The sequence below is a fragment of the Sander vitreus genome, chromosome 16 (assembly GCF_031162955.1).
Source record: "Sander vitreus isolate 19-12246 chromosome 16, sanVit1, whole genome shotgun sequence".
NCBI lineage: Eukaryota > Metazoa > Chordata > Actinopteri > Perciformes > Percidae > Sander > Sander vitreus.
The window spans coordinates 22,937,034-22,953,482 of NC_135870.1; the positions used below are offsets into that span (position 1 = coordinate 22,937,034).

General features: G+C 41.2%; 1 protein-coding gene and 2 long non-coding RNA genes across 3 annotated transcripts; 1 reads left to right on the forward strand and 2 right to left on the reverse strand.

The window, feature by feature from the left end:
- Positions 1–1,350: 1,350 nt before the first annotated feature.
- Positions 1,351–7,589, forward strand: gfi1b (growth factor independent 1B transcription repressor). Its single transcript, XM_078272085.1, has 7 exons — positions 1,351–1,708; positions 2,107–2,207; positions 2,681–2,860; positions 3,772–4,001; positions 4,185–4,322; positions 5,946–6,111; positions 7,042–7,589. The coding sequence occupies exons 2-7, from the start codon at positions 2,114–2,116 to the stop codon at positions 7,218–7,220; spliced, it is 987 nt and encodes a 328-aa protein (XP_078128211.1). The 5' UTR covers positions 1,351–1,708; positions 2,107–2,113; the 3' UTR covers positions 7,221–7,589.
- An 84-nt stretch (positions 7,590–7,673) lies between these two features.
- On the reverse strand, positions 7,674–10,095 carry LOC144531787 (uncharacterized). The gene is made up of 3 exons (XR_013503254.1): positions 9,939–10,095; positions 9,809–9,855; positions 7,674–7,926 (listed from the first exon to the last, which is right to left on the reverse strand). It is a non-coding gene; the product is annotated as an uncharacterized LOC144531787 (long non-coding RNA).
- Positions 10,096–11,461: 1,366 nt separating this feature from the next.
- On the reverse strand, positions 11,462–15,809 carry LOC144531859 (uncharacterized). The gene is made up of 2 exons (XR_013503261.1): positions 15,721–15,809; positions 11,462–14,206 (listed from the first exon to the last, which is right to left on the reverse strand). It is a non-coding gene; the product is annotated as an uncharacterized LOC144531859 (long non-coding RNA).
- Positions 15,810–16,449: the final 640 nt, after the last annotated feature.

Sequence of the window (16,449 nt, forward strand, 5' to 3'; positions counted from 1 at the left end):
TGACGGGTCCCCACAAAGATAGTGCCACAAACCTGAGCCGAAGGCCCCCACAAGTACAGGTAAGACTCGCATAAAAGATGACATTATCTGTGTGTGTGTGTGTGTGTGTGTGTGTGTGTGTGTGTGTGTGTGTGTGTGTGTGTGTGTGTGTGTGTGCGTGCGCGTGTGTGTGAAGCTTTATTATGAACTTGCCCCTCTGACAAACTTCTTTTTTTAAATGATTTTCAATACAGATAACATGCACAACATAGGCTCTGTAAGATAAATACACACATTGCATAACATGATTTAAAAGGCTGCTCAGTTTAATATTGTGGAGAAATAAAGCCCAGTCACAGAACTGATTCAGATATTGTTTTTTTAAAGAATATTTTTTTGGGGCTTTTCCGCCTTTAATGGATAGGACAGCTAGGTGAGAAAGGGGGAAGACATGCAGGAAATCGTCAAAGGTCGGAGTCGAACCCTGGACCTCTGCGTCGAGGAATAAACCTCCATGTTTATGTGCACCTGATCTACCCACTGAAGCAACCCGGCCACATATTCAGAGATTGTTTTAAGGCTAAATGAATCAAATGAAAAATCTCAAGACCCCAGCACTTATTCGTGTCAAGATTAAAGATACACACGCTGTCCACAAGATGTCGCACTTGCACTTCTTCCCTCATTAATCCTCTCATCTTCCTCCGAATGGTTGTCGACTCTTCGACTCGATGCAAAACAACATAATTTGATAAGTTGTCAGTATTTTCTGAAAACCGTTTCCCCAAATAATAGTCTTTTTAAACACGTGTATATTTCTTTCATTTCAACCTATGTTGTCATTCTGTGCGTGCGTGACTAAATAAATCTGCCTGTCTGAATATCGATATGCTTTAATAAATAAATAAAGAAAGAGTCAACAGTGTTAATCTCCCGGACTGGTTTGGTGTATGTATCTTTGGAGGTGCTACAGACTCAGATGATCTTTAGCTCATTAAAACCCTGTGCAGAACACAGTCATACACACAGCATAATCCGACTAAATCCTGAAAATCAAACATTGGGAGGTGGAAATGGTCAGATTGTTTTTAGTTGGAAATTCTTCCTTGTATTTAAAAAAATAAAAAAAATAAAAATAAAATAAGTTGATGTTAAATTGAGGTGTGTGTGTGTGTGTTTTTTTTAAATTATTATTTCTTTTTAAGATCGGCGCAATATGCAATTGAATGCAAACAATATTCTTGTTATTATATGTCCTTCTTTTAAAGCAATGAAACGCTCTGCTTGAAGAGAATATTTATTAACTTATTAACACACACACACACACACACACACACACACACACACACACACACACACACACACACACACACACACACACACCCTGGAGCACTGGGTGTTCTGTGTAACTGTTCCAGAGACAGCCAAAGGGCCCTGTGTTTTTTTACGCAAATTTCCACCTGCAGGTTGGCCATTTCATTGGTTGAAACCACAGTCAGATTCTCCTGCGCAATTATCTGATTGTAAATCAGGGAGGGGAGAAAAAGAGAGAGCAACAAGTGTGATGGTTTTAAGCTGCTTTGCTTTTGGGACTTTTAAGGAAAGGATTTTCCTCCGCAGAGCCGCTTCACACCAGGACATTATTATTATTATTATTAGTAGTAGTATTAGTAGCCTGTTATTGGGCCTACTGCACGTTTCATTTCGACGGGGACCTGTTGAGTTAACGGTGAGTAACTATAGACTCTCTTCTGAAGGTGAATTCACTTTTAAACCCAGCTAGAGGGAAACTTTAGACGACTTGTAACACATTTTCACAAATAATAGAATAGACCGTAACGTTTCTCAAACGTGCTGATAACACGTTAGGTCTGTATAGGCCTGTTGACCAATTAGAAAGAAAGAATCATTTATATTATTAACCTACTAGGCTATTTGTAGCCAATAGCGCGTGAGTTTAATTAATATACGATTATTACCTAATGCATTAAATTTGCCTGTAACAAAGTAACCCGCCTGCAATTAAAGACTAAAAAGATCAAGATGTAGCCTAAAGCTTTATTTCAAAATACGTTTTAAGCCTAATTGTGTCACTCACTTTATTCTTTTATTTTTTTGGGGGTGTAGGATCAATATGCCCCGGTCATTTCTGGTGAAAAACAAAAGGTGCACGTCCTATAATGTTCACCGATCATATGAAGACGAGCCGAAGGCCCCCACAAGTACAGGTAAGACTCGCATAAAAGATGACATTATCTGTGTGTGTGTGTGTGTGTGTGTGTGTGTGTGTGTGTGTGTGTGTAGCTATGGTTGGAACAATTCAATTAGTACGGGCTACTTTTACAGCCTTATGTCATTATTAGCAGCTGCTGCGTTTGAAACAATTTTTAGGGCAGATTTTAAGAAGGATGTGCATTAATCATACATAGGCCTATATGCTATTAATGAACTCATACATGACTCTCCAGTTCAACATGTCAAGGCTAAGCACTGAATAGATGTGTCTTATTCAAACAAAATGTCCTCCAATAGTAACAACAGAGTTTTGTTGTTAGAGAATATTTGCCGCGACCCGACCCCGGATAAGCGGATGAAGATGGATGGATGGATGGATGGAATATTTGCTTGCTATTTAATCGCACAGAGACATGTCTTTTTGCTTGAATCAATCACATCTTTTTAATTTGTTGTGGATTTGCAGAAGACCCACTAGAGGTCCAGAGCACAGACTCTGAAGACAGGCCTCGGTCGGAGGGGCAGTCTTCCCCTGCAGACCACTGCTCCTTTGAAAAGGACGAGGCAGATCTTGAATGTCCCTTACCTGCTCACCCAGAGCCAACCAGACCCCCCATGGCTCCCACACAGCCATACTACCTAAATGGTAAGCTGCCAGTGCATTTATCAAGGACCCTTTAGCTGAATAAGAGATGGAGTAGGGACCCCCTACTATTGTACATATATTGTATAGCATTATGTTGCATGTTAAACTAAGCCGGATGGATGGAAATAAATGGCTATTGACATATTATTTAAACATCATGTTTTAATGTTTAACATGCATGTGGAAGGCACAGTGAATCCTTAAGTTTAACTGTATGGCTACCATAGCTGCTACCTTACCTATAGTAAGCTTATCTTCAATGTGTAAATGAAATGTTTTATTTTCACAAATAGGCCAATTTATCTTTGCTTTTGATGGATTTTGACGGATTTGGATGGATATGATGGATTCATATTATTGTATATTTTCAGACATATTTAAATTTTTGAAAAAATAAACTTGAAAAGTAACATTTTTAACATTATTTGGCAAGGCAAGGCAATTTTATTTATGTAGCACATCTCAGCAACAGTGCAATTCGAAGTGCTTTACTTTGGCGGCCACTTACGGCTGTTTTATGCCTCTGCGTCAAATTGACGGCGTACCCCCGCAGACCCCTCTGTCCCTCTGACGTCGCTCGACGCGCACTTCCAAAATATTTTAACTTCGCGTCGAGGCTACGCAGACCGCAAGGACTGTGATTGGTCATATTCCTCCGGAAACCACACCCCCCCTAGCGTTCTGGCGGTGAAATGCACCACGATGCAAAGAAACGCGTTCAACCCCGACGCAGAACTCCAAAAGGGTCACGACGCCATAGGAGCGACGGCGTAGCTACGCAGAAGCATAAAACAGCCTTTACTCTTAAGGACCCGCTAGGGGTCACGGACCCCCTCTTGAATATCGCTGCTCTACGGTATAACTTTCAATCAGATTGTGAATCTTTTGTGTGTGTACATGTGCACCCTCAGAGCCTCACATGGCTGGATTCCCTCCCTACTACAAGCCGCCCTACGCCTGGGAGCCGGTGCCTTCCTCCTACAAGCTCCATCAGATGAGTTTCAGCCCCACAGTGCTGCAGCACGCCAGCAATCTGTACGGCAGTCACATCAGCCGCAGCCCGCAGCCTCCGCAGCCTCTGGACTGCAGCACGCACTACTCCCCCACCTCCAACACCTACCACTGTATCACCTGTGAGAAGGTACGCACCACATGTTAGCCTCACATATGTATACTGTACAAACATAAAAGGTTAAAGTATCGGGAGATTCGATCTCATTTCTGTTGTGAAGTTTCTCATCAAGCTACGTCATCAAGGCAAAATGACAAAATGGAAATGTAAATTGCACTGTATCAGCTGGAACCACCTCCATTAATGTTTTAGGTGTTCTCAACGCCCCACGGACTGGAGGTTCACGTCAGGAGGTCGCACAGTGGAACCAGACCTTTTGGGTGCAGCATCTGTAGGAAAACCTTCGGCCACGCAGTCAGTCTGGAGCAACACATGAACGTCCACTCTCAGGTATATCACTGACTCCAAGACGCTGCACATTATAAAGCATTATAAGCTACTTCTATATTGTTACTTGCATATTGTATAATTACTGATATACATCACTACCTAGACCACCATTTGCACTAATTGTATATTGTCTCTTCTCTACATTCAGCATTTATATAGATTGATTACTGCTTACTGTGTTATTACTGATCTACATCACTTAATAGACTGCAACTTGCACTAACTGTAGATTGACTCTTCACTACACCTCAGCATTTATCTAGACCAGTGTTTCTCAACGGGGGTGGTACAGCCCCCCAGGGGGCGTTCAGAGGATGACCGGGGGCGCTGGAAGCAATACTGTGGAAAGGGGGGCGTTGAGGTGCCTTTGGGGGGGCGTTTGTTTTAAGGCGAGTTTACACCAAAGGTTCACAACAATACGAGTTTACACTTCAAAGTACTTGCAAAAAACAGTGGTCTGCAACATTAAAACCTGCCAGTTTTTGCCACTGCGACTGGACGAGACTGTGGATCGTAACTCTTCTTCTCTTTAGTGTTTCTTTAGGCTTTGTGTGGTGCAGCTCCGCGCTGCCTTCATGGGAACGGGACGTCAGAGTATCATCTTATATAAACTCTGTACTGCAGCGTTAGGAATCGGGCTTGTCGTGAACTTTATAGTCTACATTAAACGTTAACATCATTTATCTCTAAAAAGTCTATGAACATAGCTGTCGGTTGAGAACCACTGATCTAGACTATCTATTCATATACATTGTGCTATAACTGATCTACCTCACTAACTAGACCACTAGACTAACTGTTTACTGACTCTTTACACCATCTCAGCAGTGATATAGACTCTCTGTTCATGTATATTGCATATCCATCGACTTACTTGCACCTCACTCTGTGCTGGCATTTGTAATTGCCCACTTATTCTGCCCTTTATGTAGCATATTGTATTCTGTGTTCATGTAAACTATTTGTTGTCTTGCACGCCTACGCTTGTCTTGGCCAGGTCGTCGTTGCAAATGAGAACCTGTTCTCAACGGCCTACCTGGTTAAATAAAAAATAAAAATAAATAAACTTCCATTTAATGGGCTACTCCAGAATAGATCAGTAAATAAGTTCCTACATGTCCCATAATGCTAGTGTTTTTATCTGGACTCTTCTTGTCTGGTAAATGTCCACATCTTTCAATTCCGACGCCTTCAGTTTGTGACACAGGCTCTACGTTAAAAATGTGATAAGCTGATATGACCCTGGTGACATCACTATGACATCATCAGGGTTATTTTCTAAATCTATAGACCCCTTACGGTGAGATGTTGTATATTTCAACGTTTTTTCAATAAAGATTTTGAAAAGAAAGTGCCCATTATAGCACATTATACGTCTGTTTTCTGAGCAGTGCTCCTCACGAGGAGTAAAATGGGTGGCCTGTCCCTTTAAAAATAAACAAATTACCCTGCCGCCTTAAAATTGGTTATTGTAACCCGCTCTATTCTGAGAAGGAAAATGGAAATGATTGTCAACTGTTGCTTTCAAGGCCAAAAATGAAGCTTGAAGCTCAACTTTTCTCATTTGCTCATTTGTGGATGATTGTGTAACACTTTTTTTGTTCTACTTTTGCCTTTGACCAGGAAAAAAGCTTTGAGTGCAAGATGTGTGGCAAATCATTCAAGCGCTCCTCTACTCTCTCCACGCACCTGCTCATCCACTCGGACACGAGGCCTTACCCCTGCCAGTACTGCGGCAAGAGGTTCCACCAGAAGTCTGACATGAAGAAACATACGTACATTCACACGGGTAAGTAGATTGTTTTACAGCAGGCGACCAAATATTAAACTGTCCACGGCTCCTCTTGCTGTAATCTGCTTTCCAGGTGCAGCATGTGGGAATTGTTAGCAGGAGTAATATAACTACTGATAAATCAGAAAAGGAAATTATACAAATGCCGTGTGGATTTGCATATCTGGCTTTCCTGCTTCATGCAGAGCTCTGTAAAAGGGACTCTATGCTGTCGCCATTTGTTGCAAATAAATGTTTGACAAATCTGAACAATGGCTTGATTCTTCACCCATATGTATTAATGCAAACTTTATCTTTTGGGGGGAAAAAATAGACAAGCACCATTTACAATACAGATGAAAAACCTGATTTTCCCGAAGCAATTGGAAAGAAACTGCAACTTGTTTACACAAATCATTTCTAAATGATTTTCTCACTGTGGAAGAAGTATTCAGATCCTTTACTTAAGTAAAAGTACAAATACCACACTGTAAAAATACTCTCTTACATGTAAATGTCCTGCATTGAAAATGTTACTTAAGCAAAAGTATGTAAGTATCTTTAGGAAAATGTACTTAAAATATTAAAAGTAAAAGTACTTGATGCAGAAAAATCCCTCACATTTTAGAGATTGGAAACAATCCAAACTGTTGTGTCATCAACTAAGTGTTTAATCTGCTATTGTTGGGTAGTTTAATTTACATTTTTTATAAACTAAATGTGTTTTGTGTGCAAAAATCCTAATTTGTAAAGTGACTAGTAAACTAAAGCTGTCAGATGAATGTCGTGGAGTAAAAAGTGCCCTATTTTTCTCTGAAATGTAGCGAAGTGGAAGTAGAAAGTGACATAAAAAGAGAAGCCTCAAGTAAAGTACCTCAAATTTGTACTTAAGTACAGTACTTGAGTAAATGTACTAAGTTACATCACATCTCTGGTTTTATTTTGTAGGTGAAAAGCCCCATAAGTGCCAAGTGTGTGGTAAAGCGTTCAGCCAAAGCTCCAACCTGATCACCCACAGCAGGAAACACACAGGCTTCAAACCGTTTGGATGCGACATTTGCTCCAAGGGCTTCCAGCGTAAAGTGGATCTCCGCAGGCACCACGAGAGCCAGCACGGCATGAAGTGAAGAGGAAGCCAGACCAGAGCCTGTGTGTTAATGTGTATAATACATTTCTATTCAAACAATAAGCTGATAATGGAATTCTGATTGAAGGCTATTTAAATATAGCAAAGTGTCATCAGTATAATGAAGAAATGAATGAAAGTGACCTTTCAAAGATGTGTTTACATGTGGATGAATGGGAGATGTGCTGTTGTCATTCAGAATCAATGTAATTATGCTTTTGGCTTTTGATAACAAAAGCAACAAGAACGTTATTTTTAGTTTCATATAATTTATTTAAAGTGTGCTTGAGCATGGTGTTGTATATGATGTTGGCTGGAGTCTGTGTGTGAGTTGATAAATGCTTTTAATTGAAATAAAGGGTGAAAAGTAGGAACATCTTTGGTCGTTTTTTTTTTTTAAAGTAAAGACATGCTAAGTGTAATATTACAAAATCCATTGCACCTTAAAGGCAAAATACATGCACAACGTTTGTCTAAGATGAGCACTGAAAACACGCTTTTACTGCCTGTTTGCTTCTTTCTGTGTGCTTTTCTCAGTCACTTTCCAGTTGGAACAGGATGTAGAATAACTATGTGACTGTGGCCTCAGGTTAAAATCTCTTACGGTCCCAGAGATAGTGAGTAATGGAGTAATGCTGCATTCAAATAACACACCTGGAACACCATGCAAATCCGAGGCCAGAGAGATATTGTTTCCTGGGAGTCGACTAGAAAGCAGACGAAGAAAAGTTAGCAGCCATTACTGTAAGTGAGATGTTTCATTCTGTTTGATGCTCAGCAGCGTCCTTGTTATTACTTATTACTTCAAAAAGAACAAAAAATCACAATTGCACAAACTGTCAAGATAGACCATAATGAACTTTTGGCCACACACCCTCCCATACATACAATGCAGTGTGAGTGCTTGGCCTTTACAGTGTGTTGAGTCTAATGGGATACAGGGATTAATAGGAGGCTGTGGAAAAGGGATTGATTACTTAGTCAGTCGTTACCACACCCAGCCAGCCTGTTGGATTAACTTCAACAAACAAGTGGCGGCTCTAATGAAGACTCACCACCTTCCTCAAACACCAAACCTGTTAGGACTAAGCTGCTCGAGGCAAATCAGATCATCACCTGGCCCTTTTAAATCTGACACGATCAAGATGAAGTGTTTGTAGAAATGTTTATTTTATATCATGCTCATTTTCAGGTTCATACTTGTATTTTAGGGTTCTACTAGAACTAGAACATGCTTTGATGTTCAGAAACACTTTATTTTCCTCAGACCGTGTGTCTGATTACACCTGTATCATTCCTATTTTGCACCCGACGCACAGCGGACTTTTCCCTCCACAGACTCACGTCGGTAAATTAGGGAATGAACTTGTGCTCCCGGGGGCGGTTCAGCAAAAAGAGAGGAGGCGTGTTTCAGAAAACAGTTCCGCCACAGACCAGGAAAAACCTAGTCTAAAGTCAGTGGCGTGTTATTCAGATGTTATATTAAAGGGCGCATGCTTGGCCGTAATGTAGAGTGTGCACACCGCGCGTACACTTTGCTTCTCTCATCTCACAGACCCAGCAGTTCCCATTTTTGCCATACATAAATACAAGGAAAAATATGACCTTGTTTTACACAGCATTTCCATGAATCATGGATGTGTTGATAACATAAATGAGGAAATATTAGAGGACTTAAGGAGATGTGATGTTGAACTGCATGTGCCGATGCCACTTAACCCAAATGCCCCATCAGCAGCACGGGAGAGGAGAGACAGAAGAGCTGCATCATCAATAGTGAGCGAATCTCGGTCTAATGTTAGACTACATTGCAAAAATATCACCATGCATTCATAACCTCATGATTCAGTGAAAGTGAGCCCAAAACATCGGAAAGTATGTTTTTGTGACATTTCTTTAGCCTATTTACATTTTCACAAAAAGAAAAATCAATAGCAAACGTCGGTCTCCTCGGCTGTGAACCGCTCCTGGCGTGCTCCCATGGATGTATTAAGAGCGTGCGCCTAGCAAATCCGCCATTATAATAGCAATCCGCCATGGAACAAGCGCGCTTGCTTTTAAAGGGAATGTGAGATAACGTTCTGATTGGTTCATTGCACGTTACGCCCAAACCGCACGTATGAGTAATGTAGCTACTTCAGACCAACCCATTTTAGATTCCCGAGATCCGCCCACAAAGTTTGGCGTTTGATATTTGCGTTTCAGATCGTTAAAATAGGCCCCTCTGTCTAAAACGCTCCGTTTCAGAGCCTGTCTCTTTAATACCCGTCCTGAAAAAGCCATTGGTCAGCGTTTCCAGGTCTCCGCGTCTCGCTCTCGAGTCTCGATACGTATACAGGGCCTTTCTGTGTGGAGTTTGCATGTTCTGCCCATGTTAGCGTGGGTTTACCTGGGTGCTCCAGTTTCCTCCCACTATAAAGACATGCATGCTGGGTAACTAGGACTACAGTTGAGAATTAGCCGGCTGGCTAACACTGGCACATTTACAGAAATGTTGATTGTTGTGCATTGTCCTCATAAATAAATCTTAAATCGTATAGAAATTACATTTTGGATCATAATTTTGCCAAAGTTCAAAAGTGTGTTCACCTAATGTTGTGCCATGGGGAGTCAGTCACGGCTGCAGAAATCAGTGTCTGCACAGGGAAGAGAGGAGACGTGAGGGCTTACGGTCTGGCAAACAAATCTGAGGTATTTATGCAAAACGTGTTGCTATTACCAGGGCAACAGGGTCCGTTGTGATCCATTACAGTTAGACCTGGCTGCAGCCACTGCTGCATCCTGGTAAGAGGAGACAAAGCAAATCAAAATCCTGTATAGGTAACCAACAGAAAAGAGAGAAATCGTGGGTGGGACATGCCAAACAAACAGGACATGTGTCCTGAAAGGGGAGGGGCGGTGCTGCGGGGGGTAACCAGGTGAAAACCGGGAGAAATGAAAAAAAGGTCTGCATGCACCTGTAACATTCCTTCACCTGTGTACAGGTGTATGGGTGTGAAAAGTTTAATGCAGTGGAGCCCTTTAGATTTTTTTTTTTAACACAGATGCCAGAAAAAACAGCAGATGAGGACTGTGCTGGAGCTGTTTATGTGGTTTTCCGTCTCCTGAACAAACCCTCAGCTATTTGCATACTTCTGTTGCCTGACGCGTTGTGGTATCTTGAAAGTTGCAAATTGACTTGATGGTCTTTCTAACTGTTCAGCTCTATCGCTTCGCTTCGCGTGCAAGACGTTTTTGAAAGTTCAGAAGCCGCGTGAAAAGGTGCATTCAATTTATTTCAAAAGTCCATAAACATGTCTGCAAGTTGCAGTGGAGTAACAGCACAATCCGATGGCAGAAACAGTCTAACAAGCACTAACAACCACAGTGACATACCAAATCTGTTCCATCGAGCAAAGACCAACCAACAAATTAAAAGAATCAAGACACATCGGCGTTGAAAACCAACACATCCCAATACCAATGCAGAGCTGTCTCTCAGACACACACACACACACACACACACACACACACACACACACACACACACACACACACACACGCACAGGACAAACAGAAAGAGCACACAGCTGAAATTTGTCTTGCAAATTGACTCCATGCAAATGATCCCTGGCCAGTACTGTGGAAACGCTCCAGGATAGAAGGATGGCCTGAGGCATCGATGACACATTCATGGGAGACTGGGAGATTCCCAAGAGGGACCACGCAGAAATGTCCCTGGGTGTCTGAGTCACTATTTACTGTTGTAAGATATGTGCAACAAAATAAACCTTGTGTCAGAACTTGTATCTCCAACTGCTCTGTTACACCCCCCCCCCCAAAAAAAGAAAAAAAAAGAAAATCACTTTTACAGTTGTAGGACCCAGATTTGTTCTCTGTTCCTCCTGTTTCTACATTCCATCTGCTTCCATGTCAGCTGTTTCAACCGTTTAGGATTTTGATTTGTCTTTCATGTTCCTCAGTGTTTATTACGACGTCCTCTTCCTCCTTTTTTTCCCCCTCTCCTTCTAAGATTGCATTTGACGGAGCAACATGTTATATGCTTTCCATAAAATCAGGGCAAACGTAAAACGACAAGACCAACTGGTTCTTTTGGGTTCAACATTATGCAAAGAAAGAGCATTTGAAAATGTGGCTTTCGTTTTAAAATAAAAATAGAGAGTATTTATTCAGGTGTTACAGAAGCACATGGAAGAGGCCAGGAAAGATGAAGCTGCAAAATAAGTAGGCCTACAAATCACAGTTGTTACTTTACTTTTATTTCATAAAAACAGATCCAGACTAACTAGGGCTGCTGTTTTTAATGCTTTCACTGAATATTTACAAATGATTGTAGTGTAATTTTATAAAGAATATAAATATGAGATATAATTTTTTTTAAAAACTATATAATTGAATAACAAAATCGGGGGATTGCAAAAAGATCATCCAATGAAATAATGAGTGATGAGTGTAAGCATCTGTCAAAGGGATAGTTTGGATCTTTTGGGGGGGGGGTTGTATGAGGTACTGTTCCATAGTCGGTGTTATTACCTACAGTAGATGGCAGACAGCACGGCCCCAGTTCGGAGAAGCAGGCACTACCAAAACGGAAGCTAAGCAATATTTTGCTGTTGATAGGGCCACACATCGAAACGTATTTTAACCACCTAAAAAAATTTAGCCATCAGTCTGACGAAAAAGGAAGCAGTTATATCAATCAATGCTCCTTTAAGTCTACCAGACTCCTTTGACGGAATCATTTTACCTAGCAGAACACAGGAGTTGCTGGTCTACCGCTGCCTCCATCGGTTAGTTTGTTTATGTTTTTGTGTGTCTTTGGTGAATAAGAACTAAGCAGAGCATAGATGAATATAACAGCTTCGGTTCCCCGTCAGAAAGGGCTGTCTGATGGCAAAGTCCAGTGGTGAAAATATTCTAAATATAGCGTACACTTAAACTGATATTGATTTTTTTTAAGGTGGCCAAAATATGTTTTGCTGCTGCCCCCGTACGCAGCAGTACATTGCTTATCGCTTCCGTGTCGGGACTCCAGTCGTCTTCTCCAAACTGGTAGGGCATCACTGTGCTTTGAAAAACAGAGAATATACTCCAAATAGAAAAATAAACTGTCAGCAGATTTCCTCTGTCTGACTGGACACAGGAAGATGCTGTATGATCACATCCGCTGCTGTCACAGTGTTGGGCTGAGATACTATTTGATTGCCAGTGACAGTGTGTTGTGGTCCAGCACACCCTGCCCTCCCATAGATAAGTGCGCCGATAATGACACGCTCAAAAGGCCATCATTTCCTGTGGTTGCTTTTCCTGGGATTTAATCATCCATTTCACACGTAGGCAACTCAAAATGGTGCCTTTGAGTAACTTCCGGCCTGTTATCAATATGAGAAAAGCCCCAACACTCGCTTATGAACATCCCTTGATGTGGTTACACGGGAGAGTCCCAGAAATCATTTTGAGTTTAGTTTCTAAGTTGTGATGTTCAATGACCTTCGGACTCTTAGTCAACTCTCTATCAAGCACGGGCAGCCATTAAAGGCCCTATTTACATTCATTCCAAACTAAATGCATTTGCACTTGTTGCAAAAGATTAATTTATCGACACGCCTGTGTGCCTTGCCAATAACATATGTCAGCAGTGGTGAGTGCTGACACTGGCTTCTCCAAAAAGGAAAAAATGGCCGACTTGATATTGCTTAGTAATTAAAAGTAATGTATTATTTTCTATTAATTGATTATGTTTGCACAACAACGTCAAGCTGAAATCTTTTCTTTTAAGATTATTTTTTGGGGCTTTTCCCTTTATTATGTAGTGACAGTGGATAGACATGAAAGGGGGAGAGCGATGGGGGACGACACGCAGCAAAGGGCAGCAGGTCGGATTTGAACCCGCGCCGCCGCAAAGGACTCAGCCAACATGGGGTGAATGCTCTTACTGGGTGATGCCGCCCCTTTAAAAGGAAGCATCACAGCAAGCAGATAGTCTACTGTGGCTCCCAACCTATCTAAAGGTTCATAAAATGATAAATGGGATAGGAAAGCTGTAAAATAACATTTATGATGCTCAAAATTGCCTCGAACACTCCTCTGGTCTTTGCTTTTTTATTACCATCTAGGAATGTCAATATCAGTGTGTTGGTCGGTCCACCACAAATACTCCCAACAACTATTGGATGGATCGTCAAGAAATGTGGTACTGACATTCACGGTCCGCAGAGGATGAATCCTACTGACGTCTGTGATCCCCTGATCTTTCCTTTAGCACCTACTTTAACTCAAAGCAACACTGTGCTAAAGTACAGCCCAGAGCCCAGGGCTGTAGACTCTTTTAGTCTTGTAAACTTAGAAATTACTGGATCCTTTTTTTCATTTTCAGGCCTCTAAAAACTATTCAGATAAAACAGGGAAACAAAATCACTCCGATTGTCTTGGTCACAGTGCACAAACATATTCAACAGCTGGTGTGGATCACAAGAAGCCATTAGCATTCTGAGAGTTGTATCTAAATTAAAGCTTGTGCAGTAGCATGATAGTCATGGGCAGATCTTCACAACGAAGCCACTTGAATAAATTATGATTACGAGTGCAGCGAAAGCAATCACTGATGATAATCCTTCGTTTTGCCTACAGAAAGCGACCAGGCCTTGTAGGTTTGGCCTAATGTCTACATCACATATTCAAATATGGCCACACATACAGAAACTAACAAAAAGCCGGCTGCAGGTCCGGAGGTTGGAGGCGCAGAAGCTAAGAGAAGGGATGACAGCAGAGGGGATATGTCTGAGTGGGAGCAGGGGGGTGAAATCTGAGAGCAGCAGGCTTATTCAGAGTAAGCGTGGCGGTGGAGGCCGTCTGATAACCTTATCATGGCTTCCCCACACTGTAACGGCTGGAACAGGCCAGCAGAGCTGCAGGGAGGAGCGGACAGGCCCTCGCCTGAGATAGCACCAAGAGCTGCTGGACGAATGTTTGATGGACGAGGGCCCTCTAGAGAAAGAGAGAGAAGAAAGACAAAAAGAGAAAGATTGTCAAAATCCTTACTTCACCACAGCAGACAACAGATTGTCAGTCAGAGCCTTGGGTACCCTCTGTCTCCTCCTCTTTAAATCCCTCCCACAAACACTGAGCTTCATAACATTATGATAGGCCGGGCTGGATGTCACCATTTATGTTTTTATTGAAGCTCTGATAGGGTTCACAAAGTTGCTTATTTTTTTCCATAAATGGAAGCCAGGTCAACAGAACACATACTACTATTTACTGTTGGAATTGGTATGGACTTCTCCACATTTGGTTCTGATATTGTCCAGTGTATGTAGTAGTAGTTTCCTTGCCACTATAAGACCATAAGCAACAGACTCCTTTTACAGCGGACATTTTAACTTGTCATAGCAGAAAAAAAGCACAGGTGTTTCTAATGAATGACGTTAACGATGGCTCCTATCACAGTGAGTGGTGTATGTCATCCAGAGAGCATCATTAACGTTATTAATTACACCTGTGCCTTTGCTGCTATGACAAGTCAAAAATGTCTGCTGTGAGAAATGTGTAAAATGTTACGCAGAGTCTGATGAGAAAATCATGAATGTATGGATTGGTTCAGGAACTGCTTAGCCTAGCTTAGCGCAACGACTGGAATCAGGGGGAACCTGTTAGCATAGCCCTTTTAAAAACTAATTTCAAAGCTGTCTTATTTACTTTACATGTGGCAAGCTAACTCACCAACACATCCAGACACATGGATTTTGTTCAGAGTTGTGGCAGCGCTCAAAACTGGCAACCGCGCTCTGATAGAACTTTAGAGCCTTTGCGTGCTAGCCTATAAATGTGCTAGCCTATAAACCTTATAAAACCATGTTTTATCTCAACAAGATGCAGTGTTAAATAGACACATTTACACTTGTTGGAAGGCATGTTTTTACAGGGCTCTCAAGTTTTTACAGGGAAGACTGACATTCTCCCCCCCCATTAGGAGGTCAAAGAAAAGATTTTGAGCATTAAACACTTCATTTCCTGCATTCTGGTGAATTTGTATGCACCTATTTCTACCTTTTTCTGAATCAATCTATGCTGGAAATATCTTTATGTAAAGGGAAACATAGATTATAATCCAAATATAAAAACATAATGGAATATGCAAAATGGAATTGCTTTCATCTATTTATTCTCCTGTAGATCGACTTTTCTAATTATATCTGAGTCAGCACACACGTCGCCTAGGCATCATCTACTCTTCCCTTCTCTTTTGCATCTTTTGTTGAGGAAGTAACCTCCTTAAATGTGCATATGACAATTATTCACCTCAGTGATACATTAATTCATTTTAATTTATTAATAAACCCCTGGACTGTAATATTGTTAAGTTTGAGCAAGATTTCTGCTCATGTTCAAAACTTTGTGCACATTCAAAATATATCTGTGTTCTCTGATATTTGGAGGAGTAGTGATATTTTGAGAAAAATAAAGTTATAATATTCACTATATTTCAGAAAATAATCTACCTGCACCATAGTCTGCTGTGCGTTACGTGATTGCTCCGCTGATACGGTAGATCTCAGACCGTCTGACAGACACAGAGTCCCCCGTTGGGTCTCTGAATGAGCGAACGTTTAGGGAAGTGTCTGTACGCTGCTCTATGCTTTTCTTTCATTGGTTGTTGCGTTAAATCTTACCCAGATACAATAGTGCTATTTTCTGATTGGCTATTGTGTAGCCCCTTTCTTTTTTTGATTGGCTGATAAGTGGCAGGCTCAACTAAGAACTCCAGAACTCTCCATATTGAGAGCGGCGCGCCAGAGAAATTTTGGGCACTGCGGCATATTAAATATATTATAAATAGTTTTTCCGCGTGAGAAATACAATGTGTGGCGGGAGTGCGTGACAAAAGACCGAAATGAGTGACTGTCACGCTCAATGCGTGACACTTGAACTGTTTTTCACTTACTGTTTGTAATTTTTGAGCTAAGCTAGGCTAAACCTGTCCCAGATCTACAGGTGGATCATTTACTAGTTGCAGTTTTACACGCAGCACAGGAGAGTCAACCAAAAACAGCATCACATTCTTGAGCTGACCTCCAATTAGGGAAGTTATTTTCCCAATCTCTAAAATTGCACTTGAATGCACCATTTATTTTTTCTCTTGTTAAGCACGTTGTGACTGTCTTTAAAATGTGCTATTTTAAATAAACCTATTATTATTATTATTATTATTATTATTATTATTATTATTA

Coding starts and splice junctions, on each gene's coding strand:
- gfi1b (XM_078272085.1), top strand. CDS start 2,114: ATGCCCCGGTCATTTCTGGTGAAAAACAAAAGGTGCACGTCCTATAAT. Junction 2,208..2,680: donor GAAGGCCCCCACAAGTACAG/GTAAGACTCGCA, acceptor GTGGATTTGCAG/AAGACCCACTAGAGGTCCAG. Junction 2,861..3,771: donor ACAGCCATACTACCTAAATG/GTAAGCTGCCAG, acceptor GTGCACCCTCAG/AGCCTCACATGGCTGGATTC.